Source organism: Taeniopygia guttata, chromosome 2, assembly GCF_048771995.1.
Source record: "Taeniopygia guttata chromosome 2, bTaeGut7.mat, whole genome shotgun sequence".
NCBI lineage: Eukaryota > Metazoa > Chordata > Aves > Passeriformes > Estrildidae > Taeniopygia > Taeniopygia guttata.
Genome location: NC_133026.1, coordinates 42,419,516 through 42,442,959, shown reverse-complemented (window position 1 = coordinate 42,442,959; position 23,444 = coordinate 42,419,516). Strand labels below are relative to the sequence as shown.

Below are 23,444 nucleotides of genomic sequence, written 5' to 3'. Positions count from 1 at the left end.
CCTCTGGTTTGCTTTCCTGGCTCTGGGGGCTCTGTAGCCCCTGGGGCTCTAGTTGGCTGGCACTGGGGTCACTGTGAACAAACGGGCTTGGGAGGAGCACGAGTGTCTTCATCTCCTTCTGGCTCAAATTTGCCCTTGGTATTGAAAAAAAAAAAAAAAAAAAAAAAGCCGGCAAAAAAGCAGCAGGAAGGGCTTTTATTGTGAAAAAGAGACTTTTGAAATGCCTGTTCCCCCTTCCCAGCCTCTCCACTCCCCTCCCCACAGGGAGGTGGGTCTGGGATGAAGCGGAGTTTGAAAACTCACAGCTGAAGTTTGAAGGGTGTCCTCCCGCCCAAGGGGAAGCGGGGGAGTGTGGTGCCAGGAGCCCGGGAGCCCCTGCCATGCGGGGCTGGGCAGCAGGGACTGTGGGCAGCCCCGAGGGGCACCCCTGGGTGACAGCCCCCGGCTGTGAGTGATGGCCTGGGGAGAGGAAGCGGGCTGATTAGTTGCTGGATTTTTTTTTTTTTTTACCTGCTATTTAAAAAAAAAAATAATTTGTATGTTCTGTGTGGGCTCCTGGTGTCGTATGGAAGTGCCACAGGCGGCGGCACCCGAGTCAGGAGGTGACCGTGTGCCGTGTCGCCCAGAGGCGGTGAAGCACATGAGGAGCGCATCGGCTGCTGCTGCTGCGAGACATGGTAGGATTTAGGGTTTCCTTGCTGGGCTGATGGTGGGAAGCAACGCTGGGTTTGCCCCATGGGATGTGAGGTACAATGGCGTGTCCTGGATGTCTCTTGTGCCGGACCACTCGGAGGGTCAGAGCCGGGTGAGGAAGGCGAGGCAGGGAACTGCTACAGCACTTCTCTGTCCTTAAAAGCATTAGGATGGGCCGAGCAGATTGTGAGAATTCGCTAGGGATGCGCAGAGCAGATTGTCAGGATGCCCCTGAGGGCAGTGCCTGGGGCTGCTGTGGTAAAAGCGCTGCTGTCAGCCAGGGAGGTGATTGCACCCCCTCGGCCAGTGCCACCTCTTTTCAGTGGCCAGGTGGCCCTGCCTCAGGCAGGAGTGCCAAGTGCAGATAGACATCATGACTGAGCCACTCTGTGCTTTCTCTTTGGTCCTGACAAAGCACAGCACTTTCACCAAAAAGCCACAAAATCGGCCAATTTGGCAAGGGAGAACTTCACGTCCCTCCCAAGAAATGTTGTTCTTCCCCAGCATCAGAAGGTTTGTCCACATCTGTAGTGTGCTTCAAACCTTACGGTGGTGTTTCATGTCATCTAGTTTTAGTGCTCCAGTTTGGAACATCCCTTGGCAAACCCATCTGAGGAAACATGTGCCAGCTGAGCTGGGATGATCCCCCCCATGCCCCATTATCCCTGCCCCACCAGGGGACAGGGGTGTGTCATGCCAGGGAGTTTGCACTGAGGCGGGGGGCTCTGTTCCTGCTTCACCACCTCAGCCCTTGCCAAGCTTCTGTTTGGCCAGGGATTGCAAACCTATGATGGATGAGCTGAGGAGATGCTTGGTGCTGCTGCCAGAAACTGGTAATTTGTGTCACTGAAACATTTTTATGTCCTCAAGAGTGTGCTGATGACTCCAAGCATCTCTGGGGACAATGTTGCTGTGCCAGCCTTCATTGGAGTGTGTGTGTTTGTGTACAGGGAACACTAGTGTCATGCCTTACGCTTTCCATCCTACAGTTTGGATAGGCTGCTTTGGGTTTCTTAACTAATGAACTTCAGCAGCAGGAAAAAAATACAAGACTGGGGCTTATGTCACCCATTTTGGGTTTGGAGATAACACCTCCCTGTCAAAGGGAAAAGCAAGGCAACTCTCCCCATACCAGCCTTTATTCTGCAGTAACATTTTTCTGTACAAGCCTTCACTATGAAGCCTTTTAAAGCCAGGTACCTGCTGTGGTCCCCCATGTGAGAGTGGGGTATTCACTTTTTGCCAGGGTTTTCATTTTGTCTTGAAAAAGGAAGGTCTGCTTCTGCAGTTCTTTCCCTTTGAGCTCCTGTGTTGATTGCTTTGTTTTTGCCTATAATCTGGGTTTGCTCTGGGCACCTGTAGGCAGGGCAGGGACGGTCATGAGGAATAAATCCAGGCTATGCCCCCAGTTGATCATCTTGTTGCTTCATTTGTAGCAAAACCCCAAACAAAATGCTCGAGATGATTTTTGACTCCTTTCAAAATCACTGGGAGGGTGCCCCCTCACAGACAGGCAGAGGGATGCCAGCTGTGAGATCCCGTGTTGGTATGGAGAGCACGCTTGCAGCCGGCTTCTTGTTGGATCCGGCCACCGCTCATGCCCAACCTGCCTCAGCAGAGAGTGCTGGGGATGACTGCATTACAGAAGCATCTTCTTTCTTCTGGCTTCAAAATTCACCAGAGAGTAGTTTCCAGTGGCTGCTGTTTGCCTAATATGAGGCACTCTGAATGAGAGGGGCTGATTACACTGTGTTAATCCCCTGGCATAGATTCCAAATGCCTCAATTACCCCTTCTTTTCCAATGCTCAGTAAGTCCAGTCCACCTGCAGCTACTTGCCTTGCCCTGAAGGAAAAGCCCCTCTTCTGTGAGCCTGGCTGCACCAATGCTCGTACCACGTTTGCTCTGCTCACCCCATGGATTTTGCTAGGTGAGGAAGCAGGCTGGGGGGGTGGCTGCCAGCAGGCTTTGCCCAGGATGGGGTCTGCGGGACGCAGGCAGCACTTAGAGCCAAGCAAGCAGTTTTCTTCCCCTTTTTTTCTCTTTTAGATGTAATGGCTTGACAGGAGGAAAAGAGGGTTGCCTTTCTGCAGCTGAGGCTGGGGCTGGTATGAACAATTCTGTTTTGAAGAAAGCCCACAGGGCTGAAAGGCCCTGCTGTCCTCCTCCTTCTCACTCCCCTTTGGAATCCCACGAATGCACTTTTCTGCTCTCCAGAAAGGGAAAAACCTGACAGACAGCTCAGGGAAACCCAACCGTCTGACTTGGGCAACCTCCACTGAAACTCCAGCAAGGGAATCCAGTGCTACTCCTTGCCAACACCCCAGAGAGGCTTTTGTGAGCCCCCACTGGGCACCAAGCAAACATTTCTGTTCCCTGGTGCTGGTCCACCAGTTAGAAAAGAAAACTGAAAATAAGGAGATCAAAATCCCTCCTCCCCAAAATATATAAAAAACATGACACCTGATAAAATAAATAAAACCAAACCGAGTGCCAAAATGTGTGAGAGTTTTAGCAGCATTCCAGGCATTCACAAGCAGGATTGGCAAACTCATCATGAGCAGGAGGAAATAAAATGTGATTTTATTGTAACATATTCCTCCCCATATTAAATACAGCCCAGACCACATTGCAAGAGGAACATGGCTTTCCAGCACCTCTGCTCTTTGCCTCTGTTATGTGTAGAGAAGCTGCAGCAGCACAGCCCCTCTGGGGATGCCAAACCAGGGCTGGTAAGCAGCCCAGAGGTGCAGCAAGAGAAGCTACCGGGGTGAGGGGAGTTGTGAGGAAGAGGGTCCATGACTCCCAGATTCCAGTTCTTACATCCCTGGGTCTGGACATCCCAAATGAGTCAGCTCCTAAGCTATGGTCTGTGGCTGGAACCCACTAAGGAGCAGGACTTTCAGTTCCAGAATGCCACAGTAACAAGGCATATTCTTCTTCCCTAGAAGTAACTCGGGGTTGGAGACAGTCTGTGTGTGGGACTTGAAGGGAAGGAGTCCAGCCCACGGGCCACAGGCTGCTGCCCTCCTCCAAAGCATCCCCTGTAGAACCCCTCAGAAACAAAGGCAAGACTGTTCAAAATGAGCGGGGCATGAGGCGCAGATGTTGCACAAAGGCAAGCCACATCTGTTTCACTGGGGAAGGGGCCCCCTACTTGCTGGTTCAGCAAGCAGATGGGAAAGCTGCTCTGAAAACTTATGGAGCGGAGTGTAACAGGCTGGCCGGGAAACTGGGACGAGGGGAGGGGGGAAAAGGGAAGCCTGGCAGGAGCCTGCACGGCAGTGGTGAAGGGAGGGAGCAACAGCCTCCCAAAACTGCTGCTTTCCTTCCTTGACATCTCTGCCAGGAATTTCTAGGTTGTGCTGCTCTCATGTAAGTGTGAGGGTTAGGAGAATGAGCAGAGGGATAGGTGGGAAGATGAGGAGGAGGACATCCCTTGTCCCCTGAGGACAGGAGGACAGTCGTGCATTCAGGGCTGCCCAGGTCCTCACTGTCCCCTGTGAACATGGGATGCTGCTTCAGGTCCTCAGCGATCTGGATTATTTGGGTGCAGGTTGATATCACCTTTAGCGGTGAAAAGTAAGGGAAACATTTGCACATCCAAATGACAACGGACCTGTGCATCTCAGTCATGTGTTCTGAAAGACTTCCATCAATCTCCTGGGAAATGTGTCTCCAAGAAGTAGAAGATCCAGCTAAGAGCAAGAGTCTGCAGTAAAAGCCCTGACTCTGAACTTAAATAGGAGAAAGATAAGGCATCTGAAAGCTATTAGTTTGCTTACTTTAAGCAGAAGTGTGGCATCCTGGAGAGTATTTATTTTTGTGGTGCTTTGTGTTGACTTCTGGGATTAAACCAGAGTGGTCCTTAGCTGCACTGTACATAGCACCAGGATGAAAAACTCTCTGTCCATTCCACACAAAGCTGAGTATTAACTGTCTGCAAGCTGAGATTTACACAGTGGAAGTAAGGAGAATTATGAATTTTTCCTTTTGCTCAGAGAAAATCACATGATTTTGGAGTAAGGATGGTGTCCCCACAGGGCAAGCAAGTCCCTGGCAGTACCCTGCAGGGCTTTAGTCCACACCAGGTGCAGGACAAGGTGTGTGTCCCCTCTGGGGCCCCCCAAGCAGGAGCCCTGACCTTGAGTGCATCAGCTGCACCCCATGGTGTGGTGTCCTCCAGCCAGGTGCTGGACATCTGTTTCCTTCAAGGTGTGTCCTCTGTCTCCTGCTCCAGGTCTTCCTTCTTCAGAGATACTGAACAGGACATTTGGATTGCTGGGAGTCTTGCCACTCTTGTAAGCTACTCCTGGAGATGGCAAAAAGTTTACAAACGTGTTTCTGCTGTACTTCTTTGGTGCCTAACTCAGCTGGGAGCAGACAGTGCAATGGGAATAGCACCGTTAAACAGAGCAGTTTGCAGCTATGGCTGAAGATTTTGTTTAAAATGGTCCTTTGGATGATGGATGTGTGAGAAGGAGCTGTGCTTAGCCTATGGCAGAGAAGAACCTTTAGGGCAAGGAGCCTCACAAAAACTGGAAATAGTCACTCAGGGTGGGAGGTTTAGAGCAAGAAAGAGGACATTTCATCCCTGGGAAGCAAAAAGCTCAAGGGGCTGATGCAGGGCCTGGAGCCAAGGACATACCAGGTTATTACTAGAGAGAGGCTGTGGAGCTTGAAGGTTTCCAGGTTTTTGTAATTTGCTGCCCCAAGGCCATAGTGATAACTGGGAGCTGTGAAGGCAACATTATTTGAGAAGTTAAAGGTGGTGTGTTGGCACCATCCCTTTGAAGTCAGTGCTCAGACTGAACAGGGCCAACACTGATCCATTTGTGCTGCTGCCAGAGTGCTGCCCACTGCCAGTGCAAAGCATGCTTGTCTTGCACTTAGGCTATAAATGATCCCAGAAACGTTGCAGACTATCCAAAATTTAGCAAAGTACAGCATGCTTTAAGGTTTAATCCCAGGCAATTTAACTCGGTCATTTTCTGGTTTGGTTTTGGACATCTTGGTGGGGAGGTTTGTGTGTCAGCTCTGAGGACTTTGCTGACTCTGCAGGGAAGGACCTAGCACCATGTGGTGATGTGTCACATTTCCATCTCCCCAGCTTCAGCTGACCCAGTGTTTGCTGTGACTCTGTTTCATAAGCTTTATGGGAGCAGTCCCCTTTTCCACCTTCTCAGTTCCTGGTTTGAGCTTCCCAAGCCATTTGTTTCGAAGTGGGGCTGGAGGAGCACCTTGAGCAGATGAGCATGGCCTACCTGCCACATCCCTGTCCTGGAGCCAAGCAGGATGGTCTTCAGGGTGTCTCCAGTGTGCTGAAATGTAGTGGGGACATGGTTCTCCCCTCTGGAAGGGCATTTTTGAGGACACAACCCTTCATCTCTGGAGGATAAAAACTCAGACACAAAGCTGGTGTGGGTCTGCTAGGAATTGCAGCCACTTTGCTGGATCATGAGGCCGGATGAAGGGCTGTCTTATTCCTCATGCCCCATGGCTATGTGGGTGCAAGCGAGTGTTGGTGGAGCTGTCCCCATGTGCTGGGAGAGCGCAGCAGACCTGCCTTCCTGGGGAGCCACTCTGAGCCAGGGCTACCTTTGGGACTGGCAATCATCATTTAATAGCCGTCTTTAAATTCCCACTCTGCCAGCCATCTATCTTCCCTCAGCAGGATAATATAGGGAGGCATTTATGCATTTGAATGATGGGCAACAGACGCTGCCAAGTGTTTCCTTGCCTGGAGTCACTCCGGGGATAAAGAGGTTTTGTCTCCTTCCATGTCCTCTGCATGGTCATAGGTCTCCAGCCCACATGCCATGCCCTTAACAAACCAAGAAATCCTCCTGCACAACATGAAAAGGAAGAGGATGATCCAATCCCGGATCTGATTGATGTGCCCATTCTCCCAGTGCACCGGGAGCTGCTGTGAGCACCATGTGTGGTTGCAAGGCTCTGGAGACATTCCCAGAGGTGGGGGGCAGGCAGAGGAGGTTTCCCACTTGTTTTTCAAGCAGTCTTTGTTAAAACTGGTCACGGCAGGCTGCACCTCCTGCTGCCCAGGCGGTTTTGCGGTTCATTGGGCGGGCAGCGAGCGCGGAGCCGAGAGGGTGAGCACAGCCCTGTGTGTTGCACCCCCTCAGTGTGCACCCAGATAAATGCAGGGGCCTGCCTTTAACCTGCTCATCAGCAGGTTGCCTTTGGCAAAGTCCTCTGAGCTTGGGAGTCTAGGGCAGGCAGGTGGCCAAGAGTGGTGTGGCCATGGCTGATCCATCCTGGCTCCTTTGGGCACCTCTTTGGGACAGTGGGGTTTACTGCGGAAGGTGTCTTGCAGTGCCGGTGCAGGGGCAGGAGGACTCTTTTGAATGCCAGAGGAAAGCAGGAATCAATCCAGTTTTCAACAGCCACGTATTTCCGTGGCATCTTTCTAGGCTCAGGGCTGTTTCTTACATTCTTGGATAATGAAGTTTGGGGTTTGTTTTTCTTTTCTTTCAAGCTCGACAAAGCCAATTTGATGCAGTTTGAAAAGAAATTGAAAACAGACTTCTCTGCTTCAAATTCTGCCAAGGTTCAAGCATCCTGGGAATACAATGTCAAGGATAACCCTCCCACACCTCACCCCCAACTAGACTTAGAAAGTTTTATTTCCTAGAATTTAAAGCTACACAGCTCTCCACTGTGCCATAGAGCCTGGGCTGTGCTGTATGTCCCTCTGATGAGTGAGAATATATATTATTTACTTATTGGCATCCTGGAACAAGTAGTACCTCTCTAAGCCTTTTTATGGATTTTGCCTGATGGGAAAAGGACCTAATTTCTGGCGAAGACCTGCTGTACTGTCAGTATGTCAGCCTGGCAAAGCAGAGCTGTACATATGGTTTGCATCTTGGGCTGTATCAAAGCCACAGCTTAAACTGCAGCATTTTTTTATAGCATGGGCTCAGAGAAAGACTGTTTGGAAAAGTATTTACCAGGGCTTGTAAATACAGAATTATTTCTGCAATGCTTTATCACCTAGGTTATTATTAAATTTGCAATATCAACCGCCAGAAATAACACAGAGACTGTACTTGCACCTTTTTTGCTTCTTTTTATTGTTGATGTGGCAGGGAAAGCCTGAACGGTGCTAGGGAAGGGAGCCTGCACTGGCCCTTGCCCAGCTTCACAGCCCAGGGTTTTGGGTTTAGGGTGGGAAAGCAATGGGCTTTCACTTGTGATGCACAAACCCGAGCTCACTGACAAAGAAGACAAAGTGGGTTTGGACAATAGTGATTCCTTAACCACTTGGACTGTAAACTTACTTGACATTAAAAACACAGCAATTGTTGCCATCCATTTGGCATACTCTGTTCTCTGGCTGTGGGTTAAAAAGGATTTTTCCTGCAGTGCTTTGAAGGTTCTCCATGTGGCTCCTCCATGCATTCTCCCCCCAGGATACTGGAAATTTTGGCAGACAGGCTTTTTAAATACCCAGAGATGGTATAAGCAACCAGAGGGTTATTATCAGCTGGATAACAAAAACAATCACCCTGAGAATCCTCTGAGCTGAAGAAAAGGATTACAGGGGTTTTTGGTGAGAGTGGGATGGGCTGTGTCTCTCCAGAAGGGTGGGACAGGGGAGGTGCTGGGAAAACATGCCCAAGAAAGCACAGATTGGGAAGGGACTTCGCTCAATGCAGATGGGAATACTGAGATTTACAGTTAGCCCTATCCTTTGGGATTGATTCCATAGATATAACTGCTGTTAATTCAGCATACTTTGAGGCCAGAGGAACAGATTGTGAGGCACTTACAGTGATGATTTGAAAGGAGTATGGGTATCAGGATACCATAATCGACCCTTTATATGCGACAGAGTTATTTTACTGCAGTTCAACTAGGATTTAGACATTGCACCTCCCCTAAACTCTTGCTCAGGAGGCCAGACGTGGATTGCAGGTGTTTGGAAAAGAATGTGTGTCTGTGCTCTGCAGAATTTGCTTGCAATCTGGGGCACGAAGGTTTTGAGTATCTGAGCTCGGGTGTTGCCTGTGTCACTTGGCATTGGCTGTGGTTCCACAGCAAATCATTATCCCATCCAAGTAGGAAAGAGCTGGGATCACAACCAGCTGCTGACAGAAGTCCTGCTGCCCCTCAGGGTGCTTAGGGGTGCTCACACTCATCCTCTCCCCAGAGAGGCACCTAAGACAATGGTTTAACCAATGATTTAACCATGTAGTTTGATGCCTGGGACAGTTAATGCCAAACTTTGAATAATCCTGCTGGTGATCTGGGACAGGACATCCTTCTCTGGACAGTCTCACCCTGGACTAGGTCCTTTCCACTCTGGGAAGAGATAAAGCAGAGGTCCCCTGGCAGGTCCCAATGACCTGTTCCAGGCAGCCCCTGGTTCCTGGCAGAGGCTGGTGTAAACCCTGTCTCAAAAAAAAGCATTCAGCCCAGCAGATATATTTTGCTGCACTACATTGTGTTTCTGGGAGAGAAGCAATTAAGTGAGAGCTATAAAGGTGAATCACTCCAAGTGCACCATCAATAGCTCTTATAAACTGCATTAAATCTGCTCAATCCTTGAAAGGGAGGCATGGAAGGAACACCCCTATGGCTGCAGCCAGTGAGTCGGTGGCTCCTCTTACCCACCTCAGCTGATGTAGTGTCTTTGCAAGGGGTGTGCTTCTCACCAGGGGGCTGTCTGAAGCAGTCTCCCCAAGCTGAGGACATGAAACCTGATGGATTTGAGGATAGTGCTGTGTCAGCTCATAAGCTCGTGCACTGGGGTTGCCTGGGGCAGCTGCTCACGGTGCAGGAGTTGTGCTGGTGATGGGTCCCTGTGGTCAGTGGGAGCCTGTGGTCCTAAAAGCCCCACAGCTGGAAATGCTTTTGCTTGCCAGCTGCTTTCTGGAAGTAATTCTGTCTGCTGGCTCTCACCTCCCCAGCTTTATAGTTCTTTTTTTTTCAAGCTTTTCCTCTTATAAACAGTCTCTTATCCCTTCTTTGGCAATATATTGTCCTGCTGTGTCTGCCATGGATATGTTTGTGCTTCCAAAATAAATAATTGGAGAAAAATCTATGCTCTTGACCATTGCCTTGACTTCCAATTTGGGTTTGAGCTGCTTGGAAATGTCTGTTGAAAGCAGAGAAATGGGGCCAAGGTGCTTTTTGTGCCTCCAGCCTCCTGAAGTATGTGAGGCTGCTCTCACAAGTGTGTGAGGCTGCCCATTCCTGAGTGAATGAGGCATGGGTGCAGCATGGTCCAGGGACTGGATTGGCTTGGAGAATGTCAGCCATCTGCCAGGGATGGGGCCTCCACAGCTTATCTGAGCAACCTGTTCCAATGCCTCAACACTCTCACAGCTAAGATTTTTTTCCTAATATCTAATCTGAACCTCTCTTTCAGTTTAAAGTCCTTTTCCCTTGTCCTGTCACTCCACATCCTTGTAAAAAATTCCTCTCCAGCTCTCTTGTGAGTCCCTTTAGGCACAGGAAGGTGCTGTAAGTTCTCCCCAGAGCCTTCTCTTCTCCAGTCTGAATAACCCTGGTTCTCTCAGCCTGTCTTCATAGGAGAGGTGTCTGGCCTTCCAGGAGTTTGTACCCTTTTTTTTAAAACACAGCCAGTCACAGGTTCTGACTAACACTAAGAGCTACCTAGCTTTTGCCAGATACAGTGATGGGCAGAGCTCCAGAAGCCTTGTCTCAGCACACATTGAGATATCTAAATTATGGGTTCAGTGTGCAACCTGAATAGGAGCCAGTGAGGGTCCCCAGAGTAAGGTCTGAAAAGTAAAACCTCTTAGGAACTGGAAAGTGTTCACATCTAGACAGGAATTTGCTCTGGTTTAGTTTGTTTTATTTTAATTTCTTGAGTCCTTAAAGTGAACTATTTGACCATGAGAAATTCATTGCCCATAAGGTCATCCGCTACCTCAGTGCTGCAGATATGGCAGCCTCTGTGTGGGGAGTGAGCCCTTGCTCTGATTTGCTTCTGAAGGGACTGCAGCTAAATTCTGGCACAAATCATGGCACCATCCACAACCCTCCTGCCACAGTGGAATAACAAGCAGAGGGGCTGCTTCTCCAAAGCAAACCCTACCAAGGGCTCTGCCTGCAGTAGCACTCCAGCATCATTCCAACTTTCTGTCCCTGCAGGCCCAGCGACCGTGGCGAAGGATGGGGATGAAGCCCCCAGCCCCAGCAGCTGTCGGGGTGCTGCTGGCCCTGGCCCTGCTGGCTCTCATCCACCTGCCCCCACCACCGGACCACTCCCTGCTCCCGCTGCCGGCCTCGTCCCCCCCGGGGCCCCCGAGGGAGGTGGCTGCCCCCCTGTCTGGAGGACAAGCCTACAGAAGAAGGCGCCCCATGCCCCGCGCTCACCTGCAGCAGGAGCAGGCTCCTGGCTGGAGCAGGAGGCAGAGGAGGCTGGAGAGGGACATTCCCCCTTGGCTCTCTGCTGATGACCTCCAGAAGATGTGGCTGCTGTCCAGTGGGCAGGTGGTCTCCAAAACCCGTGTTCCTGCCCACGGGCAGATCATGCGAGTGAGGCTGCGTGCCGTGGGGGATGCCAAGGGAGATGCCAAGGGGGATGTCCTGCCAGCCAGCCCAGAAGGAGACTGCCAGGATGGGTGCTGTGGGCTCATCAAGCGCCCTGGGGACCTGTACGAGGTGCTGGCCTTCCACCTGGACAGGGTGCTGGGGCTGAACCGCAGCCTGCCCGCCGTGGCCCGGCGCTTCACCAGCCGCCTCCTGCCCTACAGCTACACTGACGGCGCCCTGCGCCCCATCATCTGGTGGGCTCCTGACCTCCAGCACCTGGAGGATGCCAACAATGACCAGAACTCCTGTGCCCTGGGATGGCTGCAGTACCAGGAGATGCTGCAGCCCCGCAGACCAATGCTGGTGGCCAGGGACACTCCCTGCTCCAGCATCCCACACAGCGAGTGGAGCCGCCTGGCCCTCTTTGACTTTCTTCTCCAGGTAGGTGATTGAGGCCACCTGCTCCATCAGCTGTGGCACCCGGGTTCCCCTGTACCTGCACCTATATTGCCTGACCACGGTCTCCTGCTGCTCTGCGGGGTCACATCAGCTGTGGTTTCTTGGGATGTATTTTCACTCTTCAGCTGATGGGGAGCAGCAGAACTTTGTGCAGAAGCACTTTGGCCTGAGTATGGTCCATGTTTGGGACTTGCAGGGGAAACGCAGGCAGGTTGTGGTGAGTCTGTCCTCATGTGGGCGAGCTTTCTGCTGTTCATTTTCTGCAGGCAGAGGCCTGGGACATCCCTAAAAGAGACATCCCTAGGGCATCCCTAGGAATAAGCAGCATATCTTGCACCAGCCCCATCACATCCAAACTCTGGGATGTGCTGCTGGCATTGGAAATAAGGAGCTGTGCCTTGGACAGCACTGCCTTCCTCCTCCTCGGCATTAACAGCACTTAATCTTCTGTCTGGAAAATCATACCCTGCTGCTACAAGGGATTACAATAGTATCCCAGAGAGTTACCAGGTCTTGGAGGGCAGCTGTGAGGAGGCAAAAGTGATTTCTGTGGAGAAAAAGAGAGCCTGTTTAGGCACCTGGGGGCTGATTATCAGACAAGAGAAAACTGCCTGAAAGGACAGGTATTAATACAAATAAAAGAAAAAAAGGAAGAAATTTAAAACCCCCAAACGACTAAAATATGTTTTCCTTATTCTTTCTCCTTTTTTTTTACAACTATGACTGGCAGAGGTGGAGCAGTTCTGTCTGGGCTTGAAAATATTTTAGCTGAAGCAGCCAGAGAAATGAGATGATTAACTGATCCCCTTCCCTTCCCTGAGCCAAAATACCGCTGAGTGCAGTGGAAAGGCTGAGACTGCAGGAGAAAGTATCTAGTTCTAAGGAGAGTTCTTCCTCAAGGGCTGAAGCAGTGCAATGATAAATTCAAGGGCAATCCACAGGTTCTTCTCAATAATTCTAATGGAATCCTCCCATGCAGACCAAGTCACATAAAGGTAAAGAGGGTATTATAGAAGTGGATTAGCATCTTTCAGAAATGGCTTTAGCATCCCACAGCCTTGCTGGGGAAGGATAATTTGGTGAGATTTGAGCCCTGTTGTACATTGCAATTGAAATCTTGGTAGTTTTCTTCAATTTCTCTTAAAATTTGTCTTTTTCTATGTTAATTTCTATTTGTATTTGCCGTAAGGGAAAACCCCACTATGTGCAAAGTTTTAGTGGGGGCAAAATGCCAAGGCTGGTAAAAAAGAGGCAGCTGCTGATGGCTTTGTCCTGCACTTAAAGACAGACAAAACCAAATCAACTCTGCAGCCACATCCCTGCTCTGGGACACCTTCTTCCCAGTCAGGGGGAGAGAAAGAAAAATTTCCCTAGGGGAAGCTGTCCCAGGCTGAATCATAACTGGAAAAACCTATCAGATGCAAGGGGATGTCTCAGGATGGTCACAAGAGGGGCTGAAGGTGAGCTTCTGGTAATATTTGACCTTGGATGGGATAAAGTGTGGTTCATGTATTTGTATTCTAGCAATAATACCAAAATTCCCATGAATTAGAGCTGTTTAGGCTCTGGAAGGAAGAAATTAATACCAAAAAGTCAGGGGAGGGCCAGGGGAGGGAGGGCTTGTCAGCATGTCAGGGCATTCTCTGCATCTCCACAGCCATCTGGTCCCTCTCCTGGGGCTCCACTTAGACAACAGATCTGCCTCCACCTCACACCTCTGCGGGTTCAGCACCAATCCACCTTGGTTTCACAGGTGCTTGTGGGCGGGTGAGTGGAGCGCTGAGCCTATTTAATGTCTCTGTAAGTTCTCTCAGGTTGTCTTCACCTTCTGTGCAGCCTGCAAAACAACATAGCAGGTGAGAGAAACTGGTGTGCTGAGCTCTCCAGTAGGCAGACCGAGGAGATGCATGGAGGAAATGTGATATTTTCTTCTACTTCCATGTGTTTTGTGACAAGATGCTCAAGCACATTTTAGCCAGAGTGTCTCCCAATGTAGGAATACTGACCTGAGTTCTTCATTAAGCCTCAGAAAACAGAGGGGATTGAGAGGCTTCAGTGTGGGACTAATCCTTCTTCTCAAAGGGTTATGAATGGAATGGCCATGGAGATCACAATTCGTGTTTCCCTGCAGCATCTTCTCCAGTGCTTGGTCAGCGTTTGGTTCAGACTGAACTCCATGGCAAAGCACAGCTCATAATTGATAGCTTGTGCTAATTACCACGGTGAAGGGAATAGGCAGCCTCAGTGGGTCACTTGGCTTCTGTCTCATTGTCACCTGTAGACCCCTTATGGATCACCTGAGACCTGCACCAGCCCTCCCAGTGGCTCCAGGAGCCACTCTGCACCCCGAGCTCTGCCTCCTGGGCTGGCACCAGCAGTGCGGAGCAAATCAGCGAGTCAGACATTTTCATGCTGCAACCAGAAAATATATTTATTTTGTACTTTATATATTTTTAGTATATATTTAATATATATTTAAAGGAACATATATATATACATGGGGTTTTTTTGTAAACAGGCCTCAAGATCGGGAGGAGGTGAGGCAGCTCCCCTACATGTCAACACATGTCATGTCAACACACAGACAAGTCTGTTGACAGCCAAGGTCCTGTCTGCCCCACAAATCACCCCAGAGGATGTACCAGTTGCTTCTGACAAAGCTGAGGAAGCTCCATAAATACTGAGGCCAGGTCTGGCAGAGATTTATGTCTTTTAAAAGCCCTTCATCCCTCCAAGAGTGTGGTTGAAGCACTGGAAGTTGTCAAGCAGCTCCAGGATTTCTGCAGGGAACCGGGATGGGAAGCAGGAGGTTTGACAGCCTGGGCAACATGGAGCCTTAGCAGCACCTGCAAATGATTAAACACAAATGTAGCTGAAACAAGTCACTGTGGCCCTACTTAAATGTCAGGCATGCCCTGCATATTCACGGACTGCTTTTTCCCTTGCTGATACTTTTCCATTCGTCTTTCCATTGAGAGCTGCTCAGGTTACCATAGGGATGGATGAAAGGTTGCACATGTGACAGCAACCTGATGAAACCGTTATACAGAGCATCAGGACTTGGAAAAATAAATTATTTTTGAGGTTTCAGACTCTAGGTTTCCTTGGGTGCTTTGTTGGGTTTTTTTTATTCATTCATCATTGTGTACGTCTTCCCTTCATTGCAGCTGGAAGCACAACCCCTTCAGTCTGTGCAGATACACAATGTGGAGGTACCAGGGGTCTGAATTCTATCAGAAAAGCCTGTCACAATCACCTTTGTCATCACCTTCTTCATGCCAAAGAGGTTTTGCATGTGTGCTTCCATTCCTCTCACTCACAAGTGTATGCAGCTTTTCCATCATGCGTCTCCTGAGGATGCCTAGACATGTTTCATTTTCCTCTGTACAAGAACAGCTCACAACAGGACCTCCCTGTCCCAGGCACATGTCCCTGTTAAGATCCTCAAATGTCTCCTCGCAGGTTCATGACCGCCTGGACCGCTACTGTTGTGGGTTTCAGCCTGATCCCTCTGAGCCCTGCGTGGAGGAAATGCTCCACGAGAAGTGCCGGAATCCAGCAGAGCTGGTCCTGGTCCACATCCTGGTATGTCTCCCTGCTGTCCAAGGCCTGCTCTGGGGCTAACATGGAGGTGCCTGGGAGGCACTTGCAGGACTGAGGTGGTAGCAAAGGGAATGTAGTCCCTTGGTGATGCTAGGTCCCTGGTGGGAGGTATGCCCAGGCATGGAGGGACGTAGACATTGTCATCCGTGTTCCCCCAAATACTCTCAGGCTTTCTTACTGCATTAAAAAGCAGCCTAAAGCCCCACAGTGGTAAAGCCCCACACAGGTGACTCTGCACTGAGTGAACTTTTCCTTGGCATCCTGCTGGCAGGTCCGGAGGAGCGCACCGTCCCGCCTGGTGTTCATCGACAACGCGGGCAGGCCACAGCACCCTGAGGAGAAGCTCAACTTCAGGCTCCTGCAAGGCATAGACAGGTAGGAATGTGCACGTGCTGGGCAAGGGCTGAGCTGGCACACAGGGGATGCTCCACAGCCGTGTGTGTGCTCACCTTCTTACTGCTTCTGGCCTCCTGATGGGGCATCCCTCTGAAGGGGGATGGATGTTCTGGATGTCCCCAGAACAGGGTGGCTGGCTAGGCTCTCAAAAACATCCTGTGTGTCCCTGCGCTGAAACTAACTCTTTATTCTGCTCTGGGTGGCTGATGGCAGGGTCCAAAGCCTATTTCCCCTCTGTAATTGGCAGCTGAACAAAAATAATGAGTAATCAGGTATTTCAGCATTTCTTGCGCCATTGCCCATGAGGCATTTTGGCATGCTAGAGGCATGATTTGGAACTTGGGTCTATCCTGCATGCTCACCATGGGTAGAGATTTAAGCAGAAGGCTCCTTGTCCTGTGTTCCTCTGGGAAGACGTGAATTTCCTCTTGAAGCATCTTTGCTCCAGTGCCCGACTGCTCCCTCCTTCTCTGCTGAGCTTTCCCTGGATAACCCCTTCTCTCCCTGTCTCTTCTGCTCCTCCACTGCAGCTTCCCAGCAGCGGCAGTGGCCACGCTGCGGTCGGGCAGATTGCAGAGCCTGCTGCTGCAGTCCCTGCGCCTGGACCGGCAGTTCTGGGAGAGCCAGGGGGGCGCCGAGGGGCTGAGACCCCTGCTCCAGACCATTGACAGGCGGGCACAAATCCTGCTCTGCCACATCCAAGAGCACAACCTGACGGTGTTTGAGGACTCGCCGCGCTGAACCAACCTCCGGCTGGCTCACGGTGCCTGCCTTGCTCACCCAGCAGCCGTGGATGTACCTCATGCCCTCGGCATGGACGTTATGAGGTTCCGTGCTGGTGCTTGGCTCTCCACAAAGGTGTTTCCCCTCACCTTGTAGGATGACTTGGAGAAGCAGATGGAACCACAGGGAATAAGGAAAGATGGGGAGGAGATGTCTCCTAAGACAACCCACAACTGCTTCAGAAAGACAACAGTCATCAAGCTATGGTCTCAACATGGATTTTCAAAGGAAGGGTACATCTGTGAGGTTTTTTGGATGCCTTTACTCACACGCACACAAACACACAGCAACTATGAAAACTGGAGTCTTGGACAGTTGAACGGCTGACAGGGACCCTGGAAAGAGTTAAAGAAGCAATGGAAGAAGTCACTGGCAGCCTTTCCGTGGCTTGTACTGGGCTTTTTGATGATGCCTTCGCTATTTCCAAAACATCCTGGACAGAGAGGCAGGTGGAAAGCAGAGGGGAGCTTTCTAAGTGGATTGAACAAAGACAAGACACTAGAGGTGAGCTCTGCCTTTCCCCCTGCAGAAGAGGTGACGTGTGCCTGGGAGACTGTGAGCCACTGCCTGGAGCTGAGACTAGGCAGGACCTTGAAGCTCAGCAGCACTGGGCAGCAGCTGCCCTCACATAGCCCATGGTACCATCCCCAGTGAGAGCCATGTGCTGTGTGCCATGTACCTTGATCCATGCATGTGCCTTGGTGGGCCTGGGCTGCTGCCAATGCTCTCAATGTCAGATTTGAAGGTTTAAATCTCTCATTCACTCTTTGCCTTCATTGTCAGGGGATTAAAGACAAAACTACCCCACTTCTGAAAAGAACTCCTGGCTGCTCTCCTGGGCATGACTGCATGTAACTCTTCCCCAGGCTTGCAGAAATATGTTTTAACAAAAATGCCAAGCTATTTTAGCAGAAGGCAGTCGGGTGTAAAATGCTTTCTGAGCACGCTGGCACCTCTGGCAGAGGCCATCCTGTCCCTGTCACCCCTCAAGCTCTTTCCCAGCAGCCTATTCTGATGAAGCACAGCAGCATCCCAGCTAGGCAGGTCCTCAAGTGTCAGGGCTGAGAGATAATTCAAAATCAAAATGAACAGGAGGAAAAGAGATGCAGGGATGGGCTCCATAATTCCCCACAGTGTGTTCCCAGCTGAGTCATGCAGTCAGTGTTTGCCTGGAGCAGTCAGTTCCTGGCCTGTGGGTTTTATGGTTTGCCATCAGAAGGCTTTTTAAAGGCCTCCATTTCTCCAGTGTTACAGGCAGAGCATCCATTGCTTCAGGCACTCCAATTCACTTGTGCCTTTGGAAAGTCTCAGTGAGACTGGCATGGGTACCCAGCTGCACCATGGCGCAGCTGTCCCATTGCAATAGCTTTGGAGAACATGGTCACCCATGCAGTGGGAGAGGAAAGGCTGGGTATGGATCCCTTCCCTGCTCCATCCTTCTCAGCACTATGTCAGTTTGAGAATCTGCTTTAACACCCATGCTGATAAGCACAGACAATTACCTTTTTTTCCCTCTTGCTGAAGAGAGGGTGAAGCGAGACGTGGGTGACATGAATCAACAAGCAAGCACGAGTGCTCTCAGGAATCATCAGCAGTCAGCATCACAGGCACAGCAGCATCCAAAGTGCCATCAGCTTGTTCCTGGAGTCCTGCCCTCCAATTAGCCAGGGAGGGCCTTTCCCCCAGCACTCTCTCCACCCCATGAATTATCACCCTATTTGCTGTGCCATGAGATGGATCATGGTCATGGAAACCCTGCTAAAGCCAGAATTATAAGGATTTATTACTTGGAGATGAGCTTAGCTTGTGAGCTTGAAAGAGAACAAAATAACTCATCCTGGATCCTATGAAAAGCCATGCCCAGTCTTTAGTAAAGGATACTAAATGTAACAAAATTAAATCCAAAAAAATATATTGGGAAAAACCGTGAGGTAGCAAGAGCATTAGTTACAATGAACAGCATCAGTCAGACTCTTGCTTTATGTCATTGAAGTGAGAAATTTCATTAAAGGAGAGGTTTTCATCTCATGTAAGCCAAGTTCTCAGCAAGAATCAAGAGACAGTTGGGGATCTGTGCAGTGGCCTAAGCTGTGGACATTGCTGAGCTGGACCAGCAGCTTTTGCCTTGCCTCTGGTTGCATCTGTTCTGCCTTAACATTGCACAAGGTAGTGGGTTTTTTTTGCATTTCTTTAGTTGTAATGTGAGTTTGCTGGCTAAACACATGTGGAACATCTGTAAGTAGTTATACATGTGAATAAAAATCCCTCATGATTTAACAAAGAGCCATGTATGGATAAATGAGAGAAGCAAAAGCCAAGATCTTGCTGGGACTGATCATTAATCTTCTTTAATTAGTCCATTTTTCCATGGGCTTGCCTATGTAACCAGCACAGGCTCTGAACTGTGGTCATGGCTGTTCAGAGAGATTCTGTGGCCTTGCTTGCGTCAGCCTTTACCATGTCGAGTTGGGTTCAGTTTGCTCCAGCTCTCAGCGTGTCGTATTTCCTATGACAAACTTACTGTTACGGTTGTAGCTACTTTATAGTTGGAAATACTCCTGTGGGACCATGCTTGACAAAGTAGATTTCATCTGAGCAGGGATGCTGTTTTACCAAATTTTACTGCACATCATCACAGATCGTACAGGGCTGTGGTCGCAAAAAAAGATGGTCCAAGCTGGCTGCAGGATGGCTTTGTCTTTAAGAAGGCAGCAGCAGCAGCAGCTGGGAAAGACCAGTGGAGAGACAAGAACTCCTTGATGGGGGGAAATCTCTGTGGCCCCCTCCTGCTCTCCCTTGGCACCTTGGAATGTGCTCCAAGAACAGCATTTGGGAGCACAGGCACACACCTCCACGGAGCTCCACCCGGAGGGAACTGCTTCATTCCGCAGTGATCCCAGCTACACAATCTGTGTTTCACAGCTCTCTGGCTGTGCACAGCCTTTCAGCTGGCAGAAAATAGGGCTGGGGGCTGGAAGGCAGGGCCAGATTGGCTCCAAGCTGCCGAGCACATGCACTCACATGTGCAAACATGCACCGTGTCACTGCTCCTGTTCAGCCTGATCTTCACGCCCCAAAGCTGGCGATCCCTGGCACCCCCAGCACTCTGCTCCAGTGCTTTGCTGGCCTCACTCTCCCTAAACTAAATGCCCATTTGCTGCACTTAAGGGCCACTTCTTGAGCTGGACACAGGACACTAAGTAGCCTTTTCTGCAGCACCACATGGACCTCGCAGAGCAGACCCGGCACTCAATGAACCCACCCAGTGGCCAGGGGTGACACCAGTGGGGTGGCACTTGGGGCTGAGATGATGAGCCACCCTTGTGCTTCCTTCCCCTTAAGAGTGGGTTGTCACAAGTGGCACTCAGAGACCCCACAGGGCGCTCTGCAAAACCCACCCAAACACACCCCTGTGTTTGGGAGCATCCCTGTGCTCTGCAAAACCCACCCAAATGCATCCCTGTGCTGCACAGGGGAAGCGTGGGCTGTCTGCTGCCTGAAAGGCACGAGCTAGCAAGTAAATCCAAATTCATTGTTAAATCTCTGTATATAAAAATAATCTGGCTTTTAGAAAGCAATTTATTTATTCTTTCAGTATGTACTTAAATATTTATGCGAAAAAGGGAAAAAAAATTCTGCTCTAACATAGGATTATTGTAGCAATGGTCTTTGAGATTAATGGAAGTAAATTAGCCTGATGTTTTATTTACATCCAGAAAAGCAATAGATAAACTCTCCTTGTGATGGATTTTCTTCATTAGCTGGGCAAACGCCTAAGGTACAGCTCTTGACATTGTTTCTTCCACGTGGTTAGACAAACAGTTTATCAAAAGAGTATAAAATCGTCAGGAAAAGAAGCAGATTAATGGCCAGTAAAGTGGAGATCATTGAATTTATGATATAAGTAGCAGTATCACTGGAGCTCAAGAAATGGCTTATTAGATAAGCACCATGTACACACACAGGGAAGTGCTGAACCCGCCCTGGATCTGCTGCATTGTTGGCGGCTGCTTCCCAAATCCCAGTGGGGTGGTCTCCACACTGAAGCTTCACCTCCCTCCACCTTCCCTCCCTTTAGGTTGGGGTTTATTCTGTAACTCTCTCATTTGAGCTTGCAAACATATTATTTCCTCTCAATTAAAAGCTTAAGATTTCAGAGATAACTTTGTCTTCATGTCTGTGCTGATGTAACCATTTCTGCAACTTATTTTGGCAATTTTGGCTGCTTTTACACCAGGGATAATCATGCTAATATCAACAACAATCATGTATGGGTCCTATGATTCTTCACAAAAAATCCCCCAGCATTAACAGTTTATGGATCCCATATGGCTTCTTCAGCAATTACCACTGCAAGGATGATTACCTGCCAGATAAGGCAAATGGAAGAAAGGAGACAGGGAACCCGGGAGAAACTAAACATTCCTGGGGATGGCAGAGGGGCTGTGTTTGTGGGTTCCTGAGATGTCTGCCCTGCCAGACATGGGCTCAAGTTTTCAAGCTTCAGAAGAGGGATTTTGGGTACATTGACGACTAAAATCCATGAATTTAACTGGTGCCATGAATCTTGGTGTCCGAGTGCTGTCTCCAGCAGGTGGCATTGGCTCGACAGGCTGTCTTTTCCCAGGGCTTGCCAAAAGCGTCTTTAAAGTTTCATCTCTGGACTGGCAGATTTCAGGCTGCTAAAGCATCATTAAGTTCCTAATTCCTTTTCAGCCTAATCTGCCCAGCTGTACTTTATATCTCTTCATCAGCACCACGTTTTCTTCCCCATTTCTCTCTTTCCTACAAAAATCTAGATTTATGGAAGCATAGCATTGCTCCATGTTGCAAGCAAGACAGAGCACACAGCTGCTTGAAGAATGAAATGCCACAGCACCCAGGGCTCTTCCCACCCTAGTGTGGACCCAAATGTGGACCCAGGTGCGCAGCACCCACAGGATTTTTGAATTAAATGATGGTCAAAATCAGGAGATTTTCTCTAGTCCCTGGGATGGATTTTAAAAGGATACATCTCCTAGAGCTGTGTGCATCCAGCTGGCACATAACACAAATCCGATCATGCTCTGGGGCTTTGAAATCCACTTGTAAGCAAGGCAAGCCAAAGATGGGAACAGCCTCTCCCAAACAGGAGTAGTTTTCTACCTCCCAGACTGTCACCATGGCATCCTTGGGAATTTCCCTGGGTTTTTGCTTCGCTCCTGACTGAAGGACCAGCCTCATGTTTCCTCCTCTTCTGAACTGAGCCAGTTTTTATTCCCCTGGGCCACACCCAGCATCACTAATCCAAGAGGTGACGTGGGTGCAAAGGGGTTTCTTGCATCTGGCACCCTGGGGCCCTCCTGGGAGCCCCTGCTGCCAGCCACAGGCAGGGTGCTGCTTGTGCCCCCTTGCCATGCTGTCCCTCCAACTTCTGACCCTGGCTTGGGTTTGGATACCACATGAGCTTTTTTCCCATCCTCAGCCCCTGTCCAAGTTAGTGGGCAGTCGGACTCACCATTTTACTTCCTTTCGGGATGGGAGGTTGTTGTTGCTGATGTCTCTGCATCACCAGGCAGAAGGGAGGCTCATGTGGCAGGAGAGGCAAGGACTGAAACATCAGCTCTTTTGTTTCAGTCTGTGAGTTGTCTTGCCAATACCAGGAACTAGTATGTCAGTCTGCAGAGGTATTAATGCAGCAAATGGGCTGCCTGGCCTTTCCCCAGCTGTCTGGAGGAGGCAGCGTGTGGTGATGCCTTCAATAAGCACCTGAAAGGGGTGGGTGAAGATTTTCTTCCCATTAGGTGCTCAGCCCTGGGAAAGCAAAATGAAATTCTCTGTAGATTACAGTTCAATCCTATCCCCAATCAAACCATATTAATATGGTGGGGTTTCAAACCAGGTGCAGGGAGGAGCCCAAGGAAAACTTGACCCTGCATAGAAATGGAACAGGATGTGCCCATGCAGGGGTATTTCTCTGGCAAGAGGTAAGCATGACTCCATCGTGGTTCTGGCCAGGCTCTCTGCTTGAGCAGGTGTGGTACCACCTCTTCCAGTCCTGCTTTTTGAGTGAATTTTGCTCCCTTGGATTTAATGTTTGGCTGTATCTAAGCAGGGATGTAGTTTTTATTGAGGACGAGGTGAGTGGATAGAGTGGTGCAGGCTACACTGTAAATGTTGCCATATTTTTACATGGATTTGGTTTTAATTTCCCATTCTGGGCATCTGGGAAAGCTTGGAGTAAGCAAAGTGTGTTACATCCCAAGTCTCTTTATGTACATAAACAATTGGAGGTTTATTGCCTTGACCTTCCCTGAAACAAGTTCTTGGCTCCTCTGAGTTAAATCTTGGGGTGAAAAGGGATCCAATAAGCTGAGCTGCAGATTTGGGCTTCTAGGAAGCACATCTAGGTGCCAACAAGATACCAGGAGGCTGAGATTTGTCACAATTGGGACAAATATTTTTAAATGGCTTTTGTTCAGTTCACTGGGGTCTGCCAGCTCTGCTCCTTGCCAACAGTAAATAGTCTGGGAGCAGGGAATTGGTGACTATATTAAATTTAAGGCAATTCAGCATGGTTTTACTTGATTTGGAGTGTGGGGGAGAGGTGGCACAACATCTCTGCACAGAATGGACAGGTTAGGTTTATTGTCTGAGCATGAAGCATGGCATCACGTGGAAAGAGCCATAATTAGGTGTTCAGGAAGAGTTCATCCTGCCCTTTTGAGTCGAAGCTGTAAACTAAGAGGTCAGAGATCAAAGACTTCCACCGAAGGCCAGAGCAGTTTGCTGAGGAGCTTAACTGAAGGGTTAAGTGCCTGTGTGGGGGCACCAAATCATCTGCAGCCTCTTCCTTGCCTTTATTTTTACTCTTCTTACAGAAACAGGAAACAACCAATGTGTGGGACATATCTCTACTTCAACTGAGCATGACCTTTTCAAGCCTGATCACAGTTCAAGAGGTGGGGGAGAAAAGCTCCAAAAAGGCACAGCCGTGCTTCTGTG

At 49.6% G+C, this 23,444-nt stretch overlaps 1 protein-coding gene across 1 annotated transcript; it reads left to right on the top strand.

Annotated features, from left to right (window-relative positions):
• Window positions 1-293: 293 nt before the first annotated feature.
• On the top strand, window positions 294-20,623 carry GASK1A (golgi associated kinase 1A). Its single transcript, XM_030265039.4, has 5 exons — window positions 294-677; window positions 10,836-11,660; window positions 15,141-15,263; window positions 15,553-15,656; window positions 16,208-20,623. Exons 1-5 carry the CDS (start codon window positions 675-677, stop codon window positions 16,416-16,418), a joined length of 1,266 nt encoding a protein of 421 aa, XP_030120899.4. The 5' UTR covers window positions 294-674; the 3' UTR covers window positions 16,419-20,623.
• The last annotated feature ends 2,821 nt before the right edge of the window (window positions 20,624-23,444 follow it).